Source organism: Sapajus apella, unplaced genomic scaffold (genome assembly GCF_009761245.1).
Source record: "Sapajus apella isolate SASKATOON/1434 unplaced genomic scaffold, GSC_monkey_1.0 scaffold46, whole genome shotgun sequence".
Taxonomy (NCBI): Eukaryota; Metazoa; Chordata; class Mammalia; order Primates; family Cebidae; genus Sapajus; species Sapajus apella.
Window position 1 is genome coordinate 6338238 of NW_022436986.1, and position 19425 is coordinate 6357662.

The 19425-nt window shown below is 35.6% G+C and overlaps 1 protein-coding gene across 2 annotated transcripts in view; it reads left to right on the forward strand.

Annotated features, from left to right (window-relative positions):
* The window catches only part of STX17 (syntaxin 17), a 65990-nt gene that overhangs the window by 35889 nt on the left and 10676 nt on the right, over positions 1–19425 (forward strand). For both annotated transcript variants that reach the window (XM_032240188.1, XM_032240187.1), the window contains one exon: positions 6840–7065. In XM_032240188.1, the coding sequence (XP_032096079.1) occupies positions 6840–7065 (226 nt within the window). The remainder of the gene's footprint in view (positions 1–6839; positions 7066–19425) is intronic.

Sequence of the window (19425 nt, forward strand, 5' to 3'; positions counted from 1 at the left end):
CCGCGCCCGGCCTCTTACTTTCTTTTGTATTAATCTCATTTTTTTTTATTTATCCAATTTTCCCCTTTCTAGCTTAGGAACTACATTTGGACCTCTTTCATGGATTTCACCAATTGTGGAACAAAAATATATATATATTTTTTTTGAGACGGAGTTTCGCTCTTGTTACACAGGCTGGAGTGCAATGGCGCAATCTCGGCTCACCGCAACCTCCGCCTCCTGGGTTCAGGCAATTCTCCTGCCTCAGCCTCCTGAGTAGCTGGGATTACAGGCACGCGCCACCATGCCCAGCTAATATTTTGTATTTTTAGTAGAGACGGGGTTTCACCATGTTGACCAGGATGGTCTCGATCTCTTGACCTCATGATCCACCAAAGTGCTGGGATTACAGGCGTGAGCCACCGCGCCCGGCCTACAAAAATATTTTTTTTTAAAAAATGGATAGTTGCATCTGTTCTGACTTTTTTCCTTGTCACTATTCCCTATAAAAGTACAGTATAACAACTATTTATATAATATTTACATTGTATTAGTTATTATAACTAATCTAGAGATGACTTAAAGTGTACAGGAGGATATGCATAGGTTATATGCAAATACTATACCATTTTATATAAGGGTTTGCACATCTATGGATTTTTGGTATTTGCAGGGAATCCTGGAACCAATCCTCCATGGATACCAATGAATAAATGTATATATGTTTACTAGAAATTACAACATACCTCTTTGACTTAGAATTACAGATAATACAGGTTCCTTAGACTTTTAGTTCCATGTATTCCTGGAAACGCAAATGCTATTTTTATATAAATATTTCTAAACCCCACAGACATTATTATTACTGTTTTAGTAGAGTTACTGGTCATCTAGATTTACCCACCTTTTATCTTGCTTTCATTCCTGTTCATTTCTTTTTGCATTTTTCAACTTTATATCTGGTATTAATGCAGCATATGGAACTTCAGATTGATAAGAATTTACTTTCTATACTTTGAATATATTGTTCCACTGCTGTTGAGAAGTCATATTATAATCTTACTGTTTCTTTGCAAGAAACTATTGTCTCTAGCTGCTTTTAGACATCTTTTATCCCTCTTTTTCTCTCTTCTGGCTATGTGTAGTTTTCCTTTTATTTATTCTTCTCAGGATTTGTTGACCTTGAATTGTGGATGGATGTTTTTCTTCAATTTTTTGAAAATTCTCAGTCATTATCTATTCAAATTTATTTTTTCTCTTCTCCTGGGAGTCTAAGTAAATGTATATTGTATGCTTTCTGACTATATCTTCTGTATTTCTTAACTTTTCTTCTGTATTTTTTACCTTCCTTGTTTCTTTTTTTATATAGTTTTAAATAGTTACTTTTTAAATAGTTTCTTCAGATCTCTTTCCAATTTATATCTTTCTTGAACTGGGCCTAATATGAAGCTAAACTCATTTATTAAATTCTTTTGGACACTATTTTAAAATTATAGAATATTCATTAAAAAACTATGTTGCTTTTTATAGTTTCTAATTGTCTGCTAAGCTTTATTTTTATATCTTTGAACAAAATAACTATAGTTTTATAGACTACATTTGCTCATTCCCACATTACATGTCCTTTTGGATGTTTCTGTTGCCTGTTGTTTTTGCTGTTTCTTCCCCATGCTGCCTGTGTCTTCATGTGCTTAATAATCTTTGATTGATTGGTGGACATTGTATTTGAAAAATTATGGAAATTATTTGAAGATAGGGATGATGTTATCTTCCTCCAGGGATTTTCATTTGCTCTTCTAAGCCCGTGGGGGCACTAACTTGCCAAGATTATCTTTATCCAATTTTAGAACTTAAGGTTTTTTTATGAACTACTCAAGACTGGAGGCCAGTCTGTAGTTCTTGCAAGGGCTGCTTTATTTTAGGATTACCTGTGTTCCTAGGGTGGAGCCCTGATGATCCCAACCTAAAGTACCAGAGTCCTTATACTTTGCAGGTCTTGGCATGAAATTTTAATCCAAGCTTGTGAGTTTGGACTCTGGTATACAAATACTCCCAAAGCAAAAGTGGCCCTGAGTTCAGGACTCACCTCTCTAGATTTCCATCTTTGCCCAATTCTTGTCCTATAGTTACTTACTATCTTGTTTGCTTTCTGATACTTTTGAATTTATTTTTTCCTTTTGGTTTGTTTTGTGATTTGATTTTTGTTCAACATTTTAAGTAGCCATTGGTGAGAAGATTAGTCTGAATCACCTACTCTGCTATTTTCGGAAGCAGAAACACCTAACTTTATGTTCTTCACATATGATTTTACCATCCTGTTCCCTCTATTGATTTTAGAGAGACTCTGTAGTTGCCCTATCCAATGTAGTAGCTCCTAACAACATATGACTGTTGAGCACTTAAAATGTAGCCAGTTTGAACTGAGATGTGCTGCGATTATAAAAAATATACCAGATTTCTAAGACTTACTATAAATAAAAATTAAAATATTTTATTAATTTTTATTTATTTATTTTTATTATGTTTTAAGTTCTGAGATACATGTGCAGAACATGCAGGTTTGTTACATAGGTATACACATGCCATAGTGGTTTGCTGCACCCATCACCTCATCATCTACATTAGATATTTATCCTAATGCTATCCCTGCCCTACCCCCTCACCCCCCAACAGGCCCTGGTATATGATGTTCCCCTCTTGTGTCTGTGTTCTCATTGTTCAACTCCCACTTATAAGTGAGAATATGTGGCATTTAGTTTTCTGTTCTTTTGTTAGTTTGGTGAGAATGATGGTTTCCAGCTTCATCCATGTCCCTCCAAAGGACATGAACTTATCCTTTTTTATAGCTGCATAATATTCCGTGGTGCATGTATGCCACATTTTTTTTTATCCAGTCTATCGCTGATGGGCATTTGGGTTGGTTCCAAGTCCTTGCTATTTTGAACAGCACTGTAATAAGCATATGTCTTTATAGTAGAATGATTTATAATCCTTTGGGTATACACCCACTAATGGGATTGCCGGGTCAAATAGTATTTCTGGTTCTACACCCTTGAGGAATCACCACACTGTCTTCCACAATGGTTGAATTTATTACACTCCCACCAACAGTGTAAAAGTGTTCCTGTTTCTCCACATTCTCTCCAGCATCTGTGGTTTCCTGACTTTTTAATGATCACCATTTGAACTGGAGTGAGATGGTATCTCATTGTGGTTTTGATTTGCATTTCTCTAATGATTGGTGATGATGTGCTTTTTTTCATATGTTTGTTGTCTGCATAAATGTCTTCCCTATTTAATAAATGGTGTTGGGAAAACTGGTTAGCCATATGCAGAAAACTGAAACTGGACCCCTTCCTTACACCTTATACAAAAATTAACTCAAGATGGATTAAAGACTTAAATGTAAGACCTAAAACTGTGAAAATCCTAGAAGAAAGCCTAGGCAGTACCATTCAGGACATAGGAATAGGCAAAGAGTTCATGACTAAAAAAGCAAAGGCAATGGCAATAAAAGCCAAAACTGACAAATGGGACCTATTTAAACTAAAGAGTTTCTGCACAGCAAAAGAAACTATCATCAGATTGCACAGGCAACCTACAGAATGGGAGAAAATTTTTGCAGTCTATCCATCTGATAAAGGGCTAATACCCAGAATCTACAAGGAACTTAAACAAATTTACAAGAAAAAAACAAAAAACCCTATAAAACTGGGCAAAGGATATGAACAGATACTTCTTAAAAGAAGACATTTATTAATAGTTTTTATAATCACATATTAAAATAGTATTTTAGCTATATTAGGTTAAATAAAAATGTTAAAATTAATTTCCCTTGTTTCTTTTTATTTATTTATTTTTGGGGACAGAGTTTAGCTATTGTTGCCCATGGTAGAGTGCAGTGGGGTGATCTCAGCTCACTGCAAGCTCCACCTCCTGGGTTCTAGTGATTCTCCTGCTTCAGCCTCCCTAGTAGCTGGGATTACAGGCACCCACCACCATGCCCAGCTTATTTTTTGTATTTTTAGTAGAGACAGGGTTTCACTATGTTGGCCAGGCTGGTCTTGAACTCCTGACCTCAGGCAGTCCACCTGCCTCAGCCTCCCAACGGGCTGGGATTACAGGCATGAGCCACCACACCCAGCTTCTTTTTACTTTTTTAATGTAACTTTTGAAATTTTTAAATTACATATATGACTTGTGTGTGTGATTTACATTATATTTCTGTTTGATGGTGTTTGCTATGTAATAAAGTAGTTAAGAACACAAGATATGTGGCCTGGATTTGATTCCTGCCTACCACTCACTAGCAATGTAATCTTGGGCTACTTTTTGAACTTCTTGTTTTAATTTTCTCTTCTGTGAAATGAGAATATAGTAATATCCATTTCAAAGATATGTTGTGAAGGAAAAATAAAAAACGTAAAGCAGTCAACACAATGAATAACTTTAAGTGTTGATTAAAATTTAGCCGTTATTTATGTTTTTGTTGTTGCTATTATTATAGTATCAGATTTTATACTTTAGTGGGCTTTTTCTTTCTCTCCCTCAAAACTCTATTACCCCATTACTCATAGTCATAGAGTTCTTAGCTGGATACTGTAATTTGACTGGGGACAGACATATATACAAATTATATAAGAGAGGAAGATGTCACAAACAAATGCTCATTGGGTTTGGCTGTAGAAAATTTTTAATGCTTCTCCAAGATAATATTACCTAAAATATTTCTGTTGACTGTGTGACAACTGTATAACCAAGCTTTATAATTGTGGTCCAGAAAATAATCACACAGCCAGGAAGTGATGGTGTGTTGTAAACAGTTTTGTTCTGGGATTTGAGGACTGGGCCGTCATCCTAATTTTGCCACTGTGTTTGTCTAGACTCCAGTTTCCTTATTATAAAATTATGAGGTTAGATTAGGTGCTCACCTAGGCCCCCTTTAAGGTTATATAATTTTAACATATTAATACATACATTTTCAGATATTTTGAATCTACAGTTTAATTATCCTTAGGTTTTTCAGCTCATATTAGAATGGTAAGAGACTGAAGATAAGGTTATAGGAAGTACAGAGTCATGGTAATATAGAGGGACAATTTTTTCACCCCCAAAAATCTTAAAAGATACTTTTGGTTGTAACTAAATTAGTTTTTTTTTTTCTAGAATTGACTTTAATTTTACTACAGCAAAAGGGAAATTTAGATTGTATTATATTAGGATAATATATAGATAGGCATTATGATGGTAGTTTAGTTGGAAGATTGCTGGCCCTATAGGAATACCTGGGTTTTAACCCCAGTTTTGCCACTAGGTAACTAAATCCTAAACAGATTTTTTTGTTTTGCTTTTTCCATATGTAATAATTTGGACTGTAATAGTGTAACACCTCACTCAGAGTATACATTTGAGAAATTAAAGAAATTAATACTTATTGGTCTGTCTACTGTATAGGATTTACATTAACATTTGTGAAAATACTTTAGGGAAAATAATTTAAAATGCATTAATAGACATATAGCTTTTTTGAAACATCTTACTTTGATTATTCTTGCAAAATTGTTCTATTTAATCTTCAAGGGATAGTTTCTTTGTTTTCAAAGTATAGACCATTGAGAAAGAGAAAGCTCCCCAGTGTATTTTATGAAGCTAGCACAACCTTAAACCTGTTAAAATGAGTTTAAACCTAGTAAAGATAGTAGAAGTACACAAACTGTATGTGCACTTGTGTGTACACACACACACACACACACACACACACACGTGCTAAAGTTCCAAATAAAATACTAGCAAATGAATTCAGCATTGTATTTTAAAAGTATATATATTGACTAGAAAGGATTTATCCCAGGAATGTAAAGATGACTCTACACCACAAAATCTGTACATAATTCATTATAACAATATATTGGAGGAAAATTTATGACTAAGCCAGTAGGTATCTCTTAAGAAGAAGGAAAATCATTTGATAAAAATCTGAACAACTTTATTCATAGAGAAGTGCAGAGTAAAGAACAGTAAGATACCACGCAGGACTGGCATCATGTGGAGAAATAGGCATTCATACTTTGGTACTAGTGTGAATTGAACCTTTCTGGGAAAAAACAATAGCTTCTGAAATAAAAATGCACATTATCATTTGAATATTCCAGTATCTGGGAGTCTTTCCTACAAAAAATAATATGTTTATATTAGTATGTACTATAATGTTAATATATACTAATATAGTAAATTAGGACTTATTGCAAGGATATTTGTTTCATAGTTTGTAATAACTAAAAATTAGAAACAACATGAATGACTGTTAATCACCAAAGGAATGATTAAATAAGTTATTCTATACTTACACCATGGCATATAGTGCAACCATTGAGCAGGAGGGATATCCATGATGATACTGTCAAGTTGGGTATGGAATGACAACTTATAGATTACCGTGTGTAATGTAATCCATTTTTTTAATAAAAAGGGAGAAACCTTATATATGTTAAGTGTGTGCATGAGCCATGAGAAATTTGTGGGAGGATTGGGTTAAGAGAGTGGGTGGGATAAGTAAAGTGAGAAAATCATTTTTATTTCATATGTTTCTGCAGTGTTTGATTTATTGTGAAGAGCATTTGTCTTTGTAATAATCACATTTAATGAAGGGAAAAATGCTAAATAAATTCAAAGTATGAGGATGTGGGTTCCAAAATTGCCGGATTTGGCCAGCCAGAGACATGGAAAATGTATTAATGCTACACCTTCTATTGTGGAGACATTTGTAATAATTTCCATCCACAACTATTATAACATTACTTTTGAAAAGAAAGATATTTTATACTAAGAAATGGTGGCATTAATGCTTTTTTCTTTTATAGCAACTCCGATCCAATATCCGAGAAATTGAGAAACTTTGTTTGAAAGTCCGAAAGGATGACCTAGTGCTTCTGAAGAGAATTATAGATCCTGTTAAAGAAGAAGCATCAGCAGCAACAGCAGAATTTCTTCAACTCCATTTGGAATCCGTGGAAGAACTTAAGAAGCAATTTAATGATGAAGAAACTTTGCTACAGCCTCCTTTGACCAGATCCTTGACTGTTGGTGGTAATGTATTGTACTAAGTCTTATTCTCAATTACAGTAATGCAGTTAATTAAAGCTCACCTCCTTGAGTAGATACTGATTTATCTATAGGTCTTCATGGATCATTCACTGTCCCAATATGCTGACTCCTTGGACCCTGATCACTGTGCCTGGAAATGTGTACCCTGGATATTTTGCAGAATGAAAAATCTGAGGCTATGCTTATGGAGTGGGACTTCAGGGCAAGTTCCCATTTGTCTATGTATTGAAGAGAAATTTAAATATATTTCCTAAGCATAATGTCATTCTTGTCTGCAGAGTACTCTTCACTCCTTTCCAGGTGCAGGGATGACCTCTTCAGGCATACATTTTTTCATAAGCATTCTGGTTTTCAGAGGGGATGTTAGATCTGTTTTTCAACCAAGTTCTCTGAATAACTGACAACATTAAGAAATCTACAATGGGAGTCAAGCCATCATCTTCTGTGAAGTGATACTCTAAGGAACAGCCCTGTGAAATTTGTCATTACATCTCTTCTAAGGATGTAACTGATAATTGCCAATCATATGATAATAATGTCTTTAACTCTGAAAATATTCTTGGCTTAATACATAGTAGTTCTTCAAAGTAGTTGATCTTTTTTTATCTTTTAGATATTGGATGGAATAACTGATAAGGTTTTCCTACTGATAAGGTTTTCCTACTTAAATTGTTTACTAGAAAGCTTACAGCCAAAATTTTAGCCACCAAAAGTCAAATATTTAAACCTATCGTAGCTTTGTTTTATAACTACTGCCCTTGTTTTCTTTTTTCTTCTCTTTTATTTGTAATTTGTCTCATCTTCTTATATTTTATAAATTATTCTAAGCAACCTTTAATCCTATGGAAAAGATGGAGTATAAATAAGTAAATTACAAATTAGAATAGAAACTTAGAGATGTTACACCTGCCCATTTTTTCTCTTTTTATTTACTCAGAGCACTCCTGTACCACTCACTATCTCCAAAGCCATATTATTTTTTATTTTATATTTTCAGTGCTATATTTATTTTATTATCTCTCTATAAATGACTGGGTCATTTATAGAGAGAGAAAAACTGTTGGAAGAAACATTTAGGCTACTGTTTAGAGTTTCTGGGTAATCTTGCTTTTGTTGCAGCCTTAGTACCTAGCACAATGCTTGACACATAGTGGACCATTCATAAATGTTTTATAAACATAAATAAATAAATATCTTCTTAGAGACAATTTTGTAATTTCACATGTGCCGTAATCACCTCACTCTGTGGATAATCAGTACCCTAAATGTTTTTGAGAGGAGATGCTAGCACTCAATCCTTGGTTGAAAAGTATTTGGAAAGAATGCTTTTTGATAGCTTGTAGTTACCATTTCATTATTCTGTTCACCTGTAGTTATCGTTGCCATATTGGTGAGGTTGAAGGCTGTTATAACTTAGTGCAAACTGATGCTTTATGTGCACATGTAGAGAAACTGGGTTTTATAGTTCTGTGTGATTAAGGGCCCATCTTATGTACCCAGACATTATGGTAGTTATGATGGTAGTAATAACTGTGAAGATAAGCTGGATTTTCTGGAAGGAGTAACTAGAATCAGTCTCTTTGCTGTGTAGCTTTCAATTAACTATCTCTAGCAACTCCCCTATTCAAACAAAAATTTTAAGTTCTGAGAGTTTTCTCACAATATGATAATACCCTAATACTTGCTTTAATTTGCATTTTATTATTGCATTATATGTGTTTCTACCAGTAGAACTGTTTGGGGTCAACAACTTTGGGCTTATATATCATCAGAGGAATTACATGATTATTATCATTAATAGAAGAAGGCAGCTTTCCCAGTTTACTGGCAATTAACATTCTCTATAAGAAGCTGATTGGTGTAAAAAAAAAAAAAAAAGTTGGGCAGATTTTGAAGAAGTGTGTGCATAAAGAAAGTAAAAACATTGGGGCAGAGCCAGAGAATGAGGGAGAAGAAATAGCAGGTGAAATTCGCTTCCCAGTTCTCTTGATTCTCAGACTTCTGAATTCACCAAATAGGCTACTAAAGGCCTAATTACTAGGAGAAAACTACAAAATTAAATCTCTGTAACTAGTATTGATTTGGTTGAGATAGTCATTCTATTAATAAAATTGATACCTAGTTTATACCTAAAACAGTGTATAGAATTTCGAATTCTGAATAGTCTGCTTGTCATATTGTGCTTTCACTGTGAATCCATAGCCAACATAAAGCAATTAAAAAACTACTGTCTCACCAAGTGCCCAAGTATTTCACCAAATGTGAGAAACATTTCTACTATATTGCCTCAAATCCAGAAATATTATTAATAAATCATCAAGAGGATGGGAAAGGAAATGAATAATTAAATGAAAGCAAGTAGCTATTTACATAACACTTTAGTAGTGGGTAGGAATTGAGTTTGCTCCATATTTGGTCTTCTTCTAGCTATAGACTGTTTTTGTTATTCTACATGTTTTTATTCTGTGCTCTCCAGTTTTTCCTTATTTTTGCTTTAGATACTCATTATAGTAGCAACAGCCTATATGGAAAATCTGTTTTATTTCATAGAAGTTAAGTGCCTTAAAATACTTTTTACTTTACAAATTCAATCTGATTCCAAATAAATTGGTTGGAAACATCAGCAGAGATTCAGGAGCAATGTTGCCACATTTTCATGAGTATGATCAAAAATATAAAAATAGTTTTTCATTTACAGATAGAAATAACAAGTAGAACAGGACATTTTATGTTCTCTGGAGAATGAAAGAAGCTTATTAAGTTTTGGGAGAAGCTGTGATGATTTTGCTGTGTCTTTTGTCCATATTCTGAGAGTTCAAAGCAAATCTTCTCTGCCAATCTTCTTGATCTGAGAAACTTCCTTCTGTCTTACTTGTGTGCCTGGTTTCATTTTTAGCATATTGCTTCCCACCAAGAGAAGTGAGGAGCCTACAAATCTGATTTGTATTTAGAAACGTGATTCAAGTCGTTGAGCGAATCAATGGTTCTCTCCATTTTTGTCTTTCTTTACTCTCAGGACACACACTTCAGCAGTGCAAAAGGAACAGAATCTTATTACATTTTAAACAAATATTCACAAAAGAAAAGAATCTAATCTTAAAACTGCTGGGAACTTCAGACCAGCATATTGAATTTGATGAAATTTAGATTTTTATCACAGGTATATACATGCACTGAAACAGTTTTGTGAAACATGTAAATGGTTTCTATTATGTGATTCAAAAGATGTATTTTCTATTGGTTTTAACTTTTTTAAAGTCTTCATTTGCAGCTAAGTTAAGCCATGCTTAGAAGTAATTTAATTTTGATAGATAGGCTTATGTAGATGATCAATAAATTAATTTCACTATTTTTAAACTATCAGAACTGGAAAACATTTCAGGAAAGCTTTTGAATTAATTTAGATTTATAACAAAACTTTTTCTTATGTGGTGAAGTATAGTGGAAATTTTTTATATATTATAATTCTTGGTGAAATGATTGCTGTTCATAAAGTATGGAGAAAGAGGTAGAGAATATTTGGATATATGTAAAAGGGAAAAATCTTATGTTATTTAGTTTATTTCTCACTTTGATGAAAGTGAGCCAGTTTTCTTAATGTTTATTTGAGTTTACAGCCAACAATAAGGGTTTTTTTTGTTGTTTTTTTGTTTTTGTTTTTTTTTCCATTTATTTATTTTATTGCATTTTAGGTTTTAGGGTACATGTGAAGAATATGCAAGATTGTTGCATAGATAAACACGTGGCAGTGTGATTTGCTGCCTTCCTCCCCATCACCTACATCTGGCATCTCTTCCCTTGCCATCTCTCCCCAGCTCCCCACCCTCCCCCGTCCCTCCCCTATTTGCCCCCAACTGACCCCAGTGTGTAGTGCTCCCCTCCCTGTGTCCATGTGTTCTCATTGTTCAACACCCACCTATGAGGGAGAACATGCGGTGTTTGATCCTCTGCTCTTCTGTCAGTTTGCTGAGAATGATGGTTTCCAGGTTCATCCATGTCCCTACAAAGGACACAAACTCATCATTTTTGATGGCTGCATAATACTCCATGGTGTATATGTGCCACATTTTCCCTGTCCAGTCTATCATCGATGGGCATTTGGGTTGGTTCCAGGTCTTTGCTATTGTAAACAGTGCTGCAATGAACATTCGTGTGCATGTGTCCTTATAGTAGAATGATTTATAATCCTTTGGATATATACCCAGTAATGGGATTGCTGGGTCAAATGGAAGTTCTATTTCTAGGTCCTTGAGGAATCGCCACACTGTCTTCCACAATGGTTAAACTAATTTACACCCCCACCAACAGTGTAAAAGTGTTCCTATTTCTCCACATCCTCTCCAGCATCTGTTGTCTCCAGATTTTTTAATGATCGCAATTCTAACTGGCATAAGATGGTATCTCAGTGTTGTTTTGATTTGCATTTCTCTGATGACCAGTGATGATGAGCATTTTTTCATATGTTTGTTGGCCTCATGTACGTCTTCTTTTGTAAAGTATCTGTTAATATCCTTTGCCCACTTTTGAATGGGCTTGTTAGTTTTTTTCTTGTAAATCTGTTTTAGTTCTTTGTAAATTCTGGATATCAGCCCTTTGTCAGATGGGTAGACAGCAAAAATTTTTTCCCATTCTGTTGGTTACCAGTTCACTCTAATGACTGTTTCTTTTGCTGTGCAGAAGCTATGGAGTTTGATTAGGTCCCATTTGTCTATTTTGGCTTTTGTTGTCAATGCTTTTGGCGTTTTGGTCATGAAGTCCTTGCCTACACCTATGTCCTGAATGGTTTCACCTAGATTTTCTTCTAGGGTTTTTATGGTGTTAGGTCTTATGTTTAAGTCTTTAATCCATCTGGAGTTAATTTTAGTGTAAGGTGTCAGGAAGAGGTCCAGTTTCTGCTTTCTGCACAATGGCTAGCCAGTTTTCCCAACACCATTTATTGAACAGGGAATCCTTTCCCCATTGCTTGTTTCTGTCTGGTTTGTCAAAGATCAGATGGTTGTATATATGTTGTGTTGCCTCCAAGACCTCTGTTCTGTTCCATTGGTCTATATGTCCGTTTTGGTACCAGTACGATGCTGTTTTGATTACTGTAGCCTTGTAGTATAGTTTGAAGTCTGGTAGTGTGATGCCTCCAGCTTTGTTCTTTTTGCTTAGAATTGACTTGGCTATGCGGGCTCTCTTTTGGTTCCATATGAAGTTTAAGGTGGTTTTTTCCAGTTCTGTGAAGAAGGTCATTGGTAGCTTGATGGGGATAGCATTGAACCTGTAAATTACTTTGGGCACTATGGCCATTTTCACGATATTGATTCTTCCTAACCATGAACATGGAATGTTTCTCCATCTGTTTGTGTCCTCTCTTATTTCGTTGAGCAGTGGCTTGTAGTTCTCCTTGAAGAGGTCCTTTATGTACCTTGTTAGTTGTATTCCTAGGTATTTTATTCTCTTTGTGGCAATTGTGAATGGAAGTTTGTTCTTGATTTGGCTCTCTTTAAGTCTGTTATTGGTGTATAGGAATGCATGTGATTTTTGCACATTGATTTTGTATCCTGAGACTTTGCTGAAGTTGCTTATCAGTTTCAGGAGATTTGGGGCTGAGACGATGGGGTCTTCTAGATATACAATCATGTCGTCTGCAAATAGAGACAATTTGACTTCCTCTTCTCCTATTTGAATACCCTTTATTTCTTTTTCTTGCCTGATTGCTCTGGCTAGAACTTCTAGTACTATATTGAATAGGAGTGGTGAGAGAGGGCATCCTTGTCTAGTGCCAGATTTCAAGGGGAATGCTTCCAGTTTTTGCCCATTCAGCATGATATTGGCTGTTGGTTTGTCGTAAATAGCTTTTATTATTTTGAGATACGTTCCATCAATACGTAGCTTGTTGAGGGTTTTTAGCATAAAGGGCTGTTGAATTTTGTCAAAGGCCTTCTCTGCATCAATTGAGATAATCATGTGGTTTTTGTCTTTGGTTCTGTTTATGTGGTGAATTACGTTTATAGACTTGCGTATGTTGAACCAGCCTTGCATCCCCGGGATGAAGCCTACTTGATCATGGTGGATAAGCTTTTTGATGTGCTGTTGCAGTCGGCTTGTCAGTGTTTTATTGAAGATTTTTGCATCTATGTTCATCATGGATATTGGCCTGAAGTTTTCTTTTCTTGTTGAGTCTCTGCCTGGTTTTGGAATCAGGATGATGTTGGTCTCATAAAATGATTTGGGAAGAATTCCCTCTTTTTGTATTGTTTGGAATAGTTTCAGAAGGAATAGTACCAGCTTCTCTTTGTATGTCTGGTAGAATTCGGCTGTGAACCCGTCTGTACCTGGGCTTTTTTTGGGTGGTAAGCTCTTAATTGCTGCCTCAACTTCAGACCTTGTTATGGGTCTGTTCAGGGTTTTGGCTTCTTCCTGGTTTAGGCTTGGGAAGAGGCAAGTGTCCAGGAATTTATCCATTTCTTCCAGGTTTATTAGTTTATGTGCATAGAGTTGTTTGTAATAATCTCTGATGATGGTTTGAATTTCTGTGGAATCTGTGGTGATATCCCCTTTATCGTTTTTTATTGCATCAATTTGGTTATTCTCTCTTTTCTTTTTTATTAACCTGGCTAGTGGTCTGTCTATTTTGTTGATCTTTTAAAAAAACCAGCTCCGGGATTTATTGATTTTTTGAAGGGTTTTTTGTGTCTCTATCTCCTTCAGTTCTGCTCTGATCTTAGCGATTTCTTGTCTTCTGCTAGACTTTGAGTTTTTTTTATCTTGCTCCTCTAGCTCTTTCAGTTTTGACAATAGGGTGTCAATTTTTGATCTCTCCCTGCTTCTCATGTGGGCACTTATTGCTATATATTTTCCTCTAGAGACTGCTTTAAATGTGTCCCAGAGATTCTGGTATATTGTGTCTTTATTCTCGTTGGGTTCGAAGAACATCTTTATTTCTGCCTTCATTTCATTGTTTATCCAGTCAACATTCAAGAGCAAGTTGTTCAGTTTCCATGAAGCTGTGCGGTTCTGGGTTAGTTTTTGAATCCTGAGTTCTAACTTGATTGCACTGTGGTCTGAGAGACTGTTTGTTACGATTTCCGTTCTTTTGCATTTGCTGAGGAGTGATTTACTCCCAATTATGTGGTGAGTTTTAGAGTAGGTGTGATGTGGTGCTCAGAAGAATGTATATTCTGTGGATTTGTGGTGGAGAGTTCTGTATATGTCTATTAGGTTTGCTTGGTCCAGGTCTGTGTTCAAGTCCTGGATATCCTTGTTAATTTTCAGTCTGGTTGATCTGTCTAATATTGACAATGGGGTGTTAAATTCCCCCACTATAATTGTGTGGGAGTCGAAGTCTCTTTGTAAGTCATTAAGAATTTGCTTTCTGTATCTGGGTGCTCCTGTATTGGGTGCGCATATATTTAGGATCGTTAGCTCTTCTTGTTGCATTGATCCTTTTACCATTATGTAATGTCCTTCTTTGTCTCTTTTGATATTTGTTGCTTTAAAGTCTAATTTATCAGAGATGAGAATTGCAACTTCTGCTTTTTTTTTTTTGCTCTCCATTTGCTTGGTAAATCTTCCTCTGTCCCTTTATTTTGAGCCTTTGTGTATCCTTGCATGTGAGATGGGTTTCCTGGATACAGCACACTGATGGGTTTTGTCTTTTTATCCAATTTTCCAGTCTGTGTCTTTTGATTTGGGCATTTAGTCCATTTACATTTAGGGTTAATATTGTTATGTGTGAATTTGATACTGCCATTTTGGTGCTAGCTGGCTGTTTTGCCCATTAGTTGATGCAGATTCTTCATTGTGTTGATTCTCTTTACCATTTGGCATGTTTTTGGAGTGGCTGGTACTGGTTGTTCCTTTATATGTGTAGAGCCTCTTTCAGGAGCTCTTATAAAGCTGGCCTCGTGGTGACGAAATCTCTGAGTACTTGCATGTTCACAAAGGATTTTATTTTTCCTTCACTTGTGAAGCTTAGTTTGGCTGGGCAGGAGATTCTGGGTTGAAAGTTCTTTTCCTTAAGGATGTTGAATATGGGCCCCCACTCTCTTCTGGCTTGTAGGGTTTCTGCTGAGAGATCTGTTGTCAGTCTGATGGGCTTCCCTTTGTGGGTAACCCGACCTTTCTCTCTGGCTGCCCTTAGTGTTTTCTCCTTCGTTTCAACCCTGGTGAATCTGACGATTATGTGCCTTGGGGTTGCTCTTCTTGAGGAATATCTTTGTGGTGTTCTCTGTATTTCCTGGACTTGAATGTTTGCCTGCCTTGCTAGGTTGGGGAAGTTTTCCTGGATAATATCCTGAAGAGTATTTTCCAGCTTGGATTCATTCTCTTCGTCGCATTCAGGTACACCTATCAAACGTAGATTAGGCCTTTTCACATAGTCCCACATTTCTTGGAGACTTTGTTCATCCCTTTTTACCCTTTTTTCTCTATTCTTGCCTTCCCGTTTTATTTCATTGAGTTGATCTTCGACCTCTGATATCCTTTCTTCTGCGTGGTCAATTCGGCTGTTGATACTTGTGCATGCTTCGCGAAGTTCTTGTGTTTTTCAGCTCTATCAATTCATTTATATTCCTTTCTATTTTGTCCATTCTCATTAGCATTTCGTCAAATCTTTTTTCAAGGTTCTTAGTTTCTTTGCGTTGGGTTAGAACATGTTCTTTTAGTTCACAGAAGTTTCTTACTACCCACCTTCTGAAGTCTGATTCTGTCATTTCATCACACTCGTTCTCCATCCAACCTTGTTCCCTTGCTGGTGAGGAGTTGTGATCCCTTGTAGGAGGAGAGGTGTTCTGGTTTCGGGTGTTTTCATCCTTTTTGCACTGGTTTTTTCCCCATATTTATGGATTTATCCACCTGTCGTCTTTGTAGTTGCTGGCTTTCAGATTGGGTCTCTGAGTGGACGTTCTGTTTGTTGATTATGAGGTTATTTCTGTTTCTTGGTTTTCCTTCTCACAGTCTGGCGCCTCTGCCGTAGGTCTGCTGAGATCCACTCCAGGCCCTGCTTGCCTGGGGATCACCTGCAGCAGCCTCTGCGCTTTCACTGGGAGCTGTAATCCTGAGCTGTTCCTAAATGGCCATCTTGGATCAGGATCTAAATAGTCAACAATAAGGTTTAAAAACTAATTCTGGGTTTTAAAAAACAGTGGTAAGTGATAGGTACTATGTTTTACTTGCCCTTTATGTTTCCAGTTTGTATGTGGGTTGGGAGTACCTGAGATTATTATGTTATATAAAACAGTTGCAATTTTTTTTACTTCTGTGGACAAAGCTAAAGTTCTTCAGCCTTCTTTCCTGAAACTATAATCTGTCTCAGTGTTTTGCCTTACCATGTGCTTAGCAATTTGTAAAAGTTCAAAGTCAAAAGATCATCATTGATGTAGTGATGTTAAATGCAAGCTGGAATAAATGAATTATGGAAGTCATAGAAATTAAAAGGTTTGCTTTAATTGATTGTCATGGCTTGAACTGATTAGTGGGTTTTAGAATTAAGTTTACAGCACAGTTTTTTTAATGGAAGAAAACAGACCTCTTTGTTCTAAGACTCTATTTGAACTAAGATGCATACTTAGTTTGGTTTCAAGTTAGACGTAAATGAGTTAAACATTTTTATTCTTTACTGAGGGAAATCTTTTATGTTTATTTAAAATGTCATACATTTCCCATCCCTTATTTTTTTAGATTAAATATGAATATATGATAATCTCTCCTCATTTTGTTGTGTACCCTCGAATACTTCATTTGAATCCTCTTTAATAGTACAAAAATTATGGCTTTAAAAAAATGTTTAGAATGGGCATGATTATAAAGTTCCCCTTTATATTTGATTTGTTAGTAATAATGAAGTTATCATTAATTCATTATAATGTTAAAGAAGTATAAATACCTGGAAATATTAAGTTGAAGAAAGGTAATAGAGTAATTCATTTATCTTGGTTGAAGTGAAAATGAGAATGTCTTTATGGTGATAATGTATAGGGTAAATAACTAGTTCAAGCATTTGTAAAAAAAAACATTTAGAGCTTTCAAAATATTGACTATTTGCCGTAATGTCTTAATGTAAAACTTACCCTATATCGGCTGCCTTTGCTCTTCCTTTAAGTTAAATAAATATATTCAGATAAGATTCAAAACACTGTCAGTCCTGATAAATCTACAAATTACTTTTTAGTCCACTGACTATGCCCTTCTTAAACAATTTAAACATTTTTCCTGGAGAGGTAAAGCATTAATAAGCTTTAAAGGTAAAATAGTAACGCAGTTTTATAAAATACTGTTTCAGTTATAGGTTTGGCTGAAAAGAACACTGAGAGAATAGGGACGTAGAGTTATAATTGCTTACTTTTAGGAGTAGATCAGGTGCCACATGTCATCATGGCATTTTTCTGTTCTCCAACAGCTCTCCTTGGTGTGCTGATAAAGTCCAAAGTCTTTAACTGGTCTGCAAGGCCCATCCTGACCATCCATAGGCTTATACTTGTAATTTGTCTTTTACTTCTTGCTTTGTTACCATCAAACTGCTGATTTATGTAGCTATATTGTTTCTTCCTTGAGGGCCTTTGTTCTTACTGGTTTTTATATCTAGAATATATATTCTTCTTTTCATTGCCTAGTAACCTCAAGTTTTCTAGAAATGCTTCCCATAAACTGCATACCATATCAAACTGGATCAGATGCCACCCATAGCTCTGAACTCTCATCAAATACTTATGTATCTATGTCTGATTCTAGGTAGATACCAATGCAGTCTCCTGTTGTTTTGTGATTTCTTTTTGTATGTCTGGCTCTTCTAGAATACAAGTTTCTTGAGAATATATACTCTGTGTTAATTACTTTTTATCCCTGGTACCCTAAAATGATACTCAATGGGTGTTCAGAAAATCTAAGTGGTGTTTTGAACTTGAAGTGAAGGGGAGATAGTAGACCTTCAGATCTCTTGTTTCCATTTCTACTGTCATTATCTTAGATCACCATCACTTTACACTGGATGTATTAGAAAGCCTTCAGACTGGTTTTTTATTCTCTAATTTTCTCACCTTTCAACTCCATCCTTAATGTGTTTTTCACACTGTGGCTATAGTTTCCTCTGTAAACCTAAAATCTGATTATGGTACCTTCTGAGTCCAGCTATTTTTAATAGTAATATATTGATCTTTTGTGAAAAACAAAACTGTTTAACATAGTTTATAAATACCATGAATAATCTCAAAGTAGATTTCCAGCCTTAGTTTTTGCTTTTCTCCTTATCACAGTCAGCTATACTGAACATTTTTCAGTCTCTAAGCCTATACACATGCTGCTGTCTCTGAAGTGAATACTCTTTGCTTCTCCTTCCACCCCTGCCCCAGTTCACCTATATAGTAATTTCTGTTAATCCTCAGGCTTCGGCTTCAGAGCCTTCTCTGACCACTTTCCCCTCCACAAGTCTAGGTTAAACCCATGTAGCACTTTATACTTACCAATATTACAGTTCTTATTAGACAATACTGACTGAACTTGATTATTAATATGTCTCTATTACACATTTTATGGTAAGATCTGTTAATAATGGCAGCAGTAGTAACTAATTTATTGAGCACTTATAGTTTATGTATAACCCAGGTACTGTGCAAAATAAATATCACCTTATTTTACAAATGACAAAAACCAGCCAAAGGGATGAAATACCTTCCCAGGGCAAACAGCTAATAAATAGCCAAATCAGAATTCTAACCCAAGTCTTTCTGACTAGGCCTAGGCTCCTAACCACTATACTATGTTGCCTCCTCCAAACTTTTTATGGCTTGCCATTGTGTCTGCAGCACCTTGCCACACTGATTGGCATGTAGTAAGCATTTAATAAATGTCAACTCAATTAATGAATGATTGGTAAAACCAATAAGAGGAAATAAAGACTTGAAGGTAGATTTTAAAGTATGAATTAATTCATTATCATAGCGGTGTTTAATGGGGAAAGAACTAGTAGGTTGATCCTTTTTTAAAACTCAAAAGAAGTAGAAGCAATGGTGGCATGGGCCAGAAGATTGACTCTGAGGAGAAGAGTAGTGACAAAAAAGACACATGTGGTAAGAATATTTGGTGACAATCTTATTGTTACCAATAGTGACTGATTTCATTAATAAAAACACATTACTTCCCTGCTTTAAACACCTTCTGTATCTAGTATTTACTACTGAAATAGCCAAATAGAAGTTTAAGGATGAAAAGTATTAAACCGGCCGGGCGCGGTGGCTCACGCCTGTAATCCCAGCACTTTGGGAGGCCGAGGCGGGTGGATCACGAGGTCAAGAGATCGAGACCATCCTGGTCAACATGGTGAAACCCCGTCTCTACTAAAACTACAAAAAATTAGCTGGG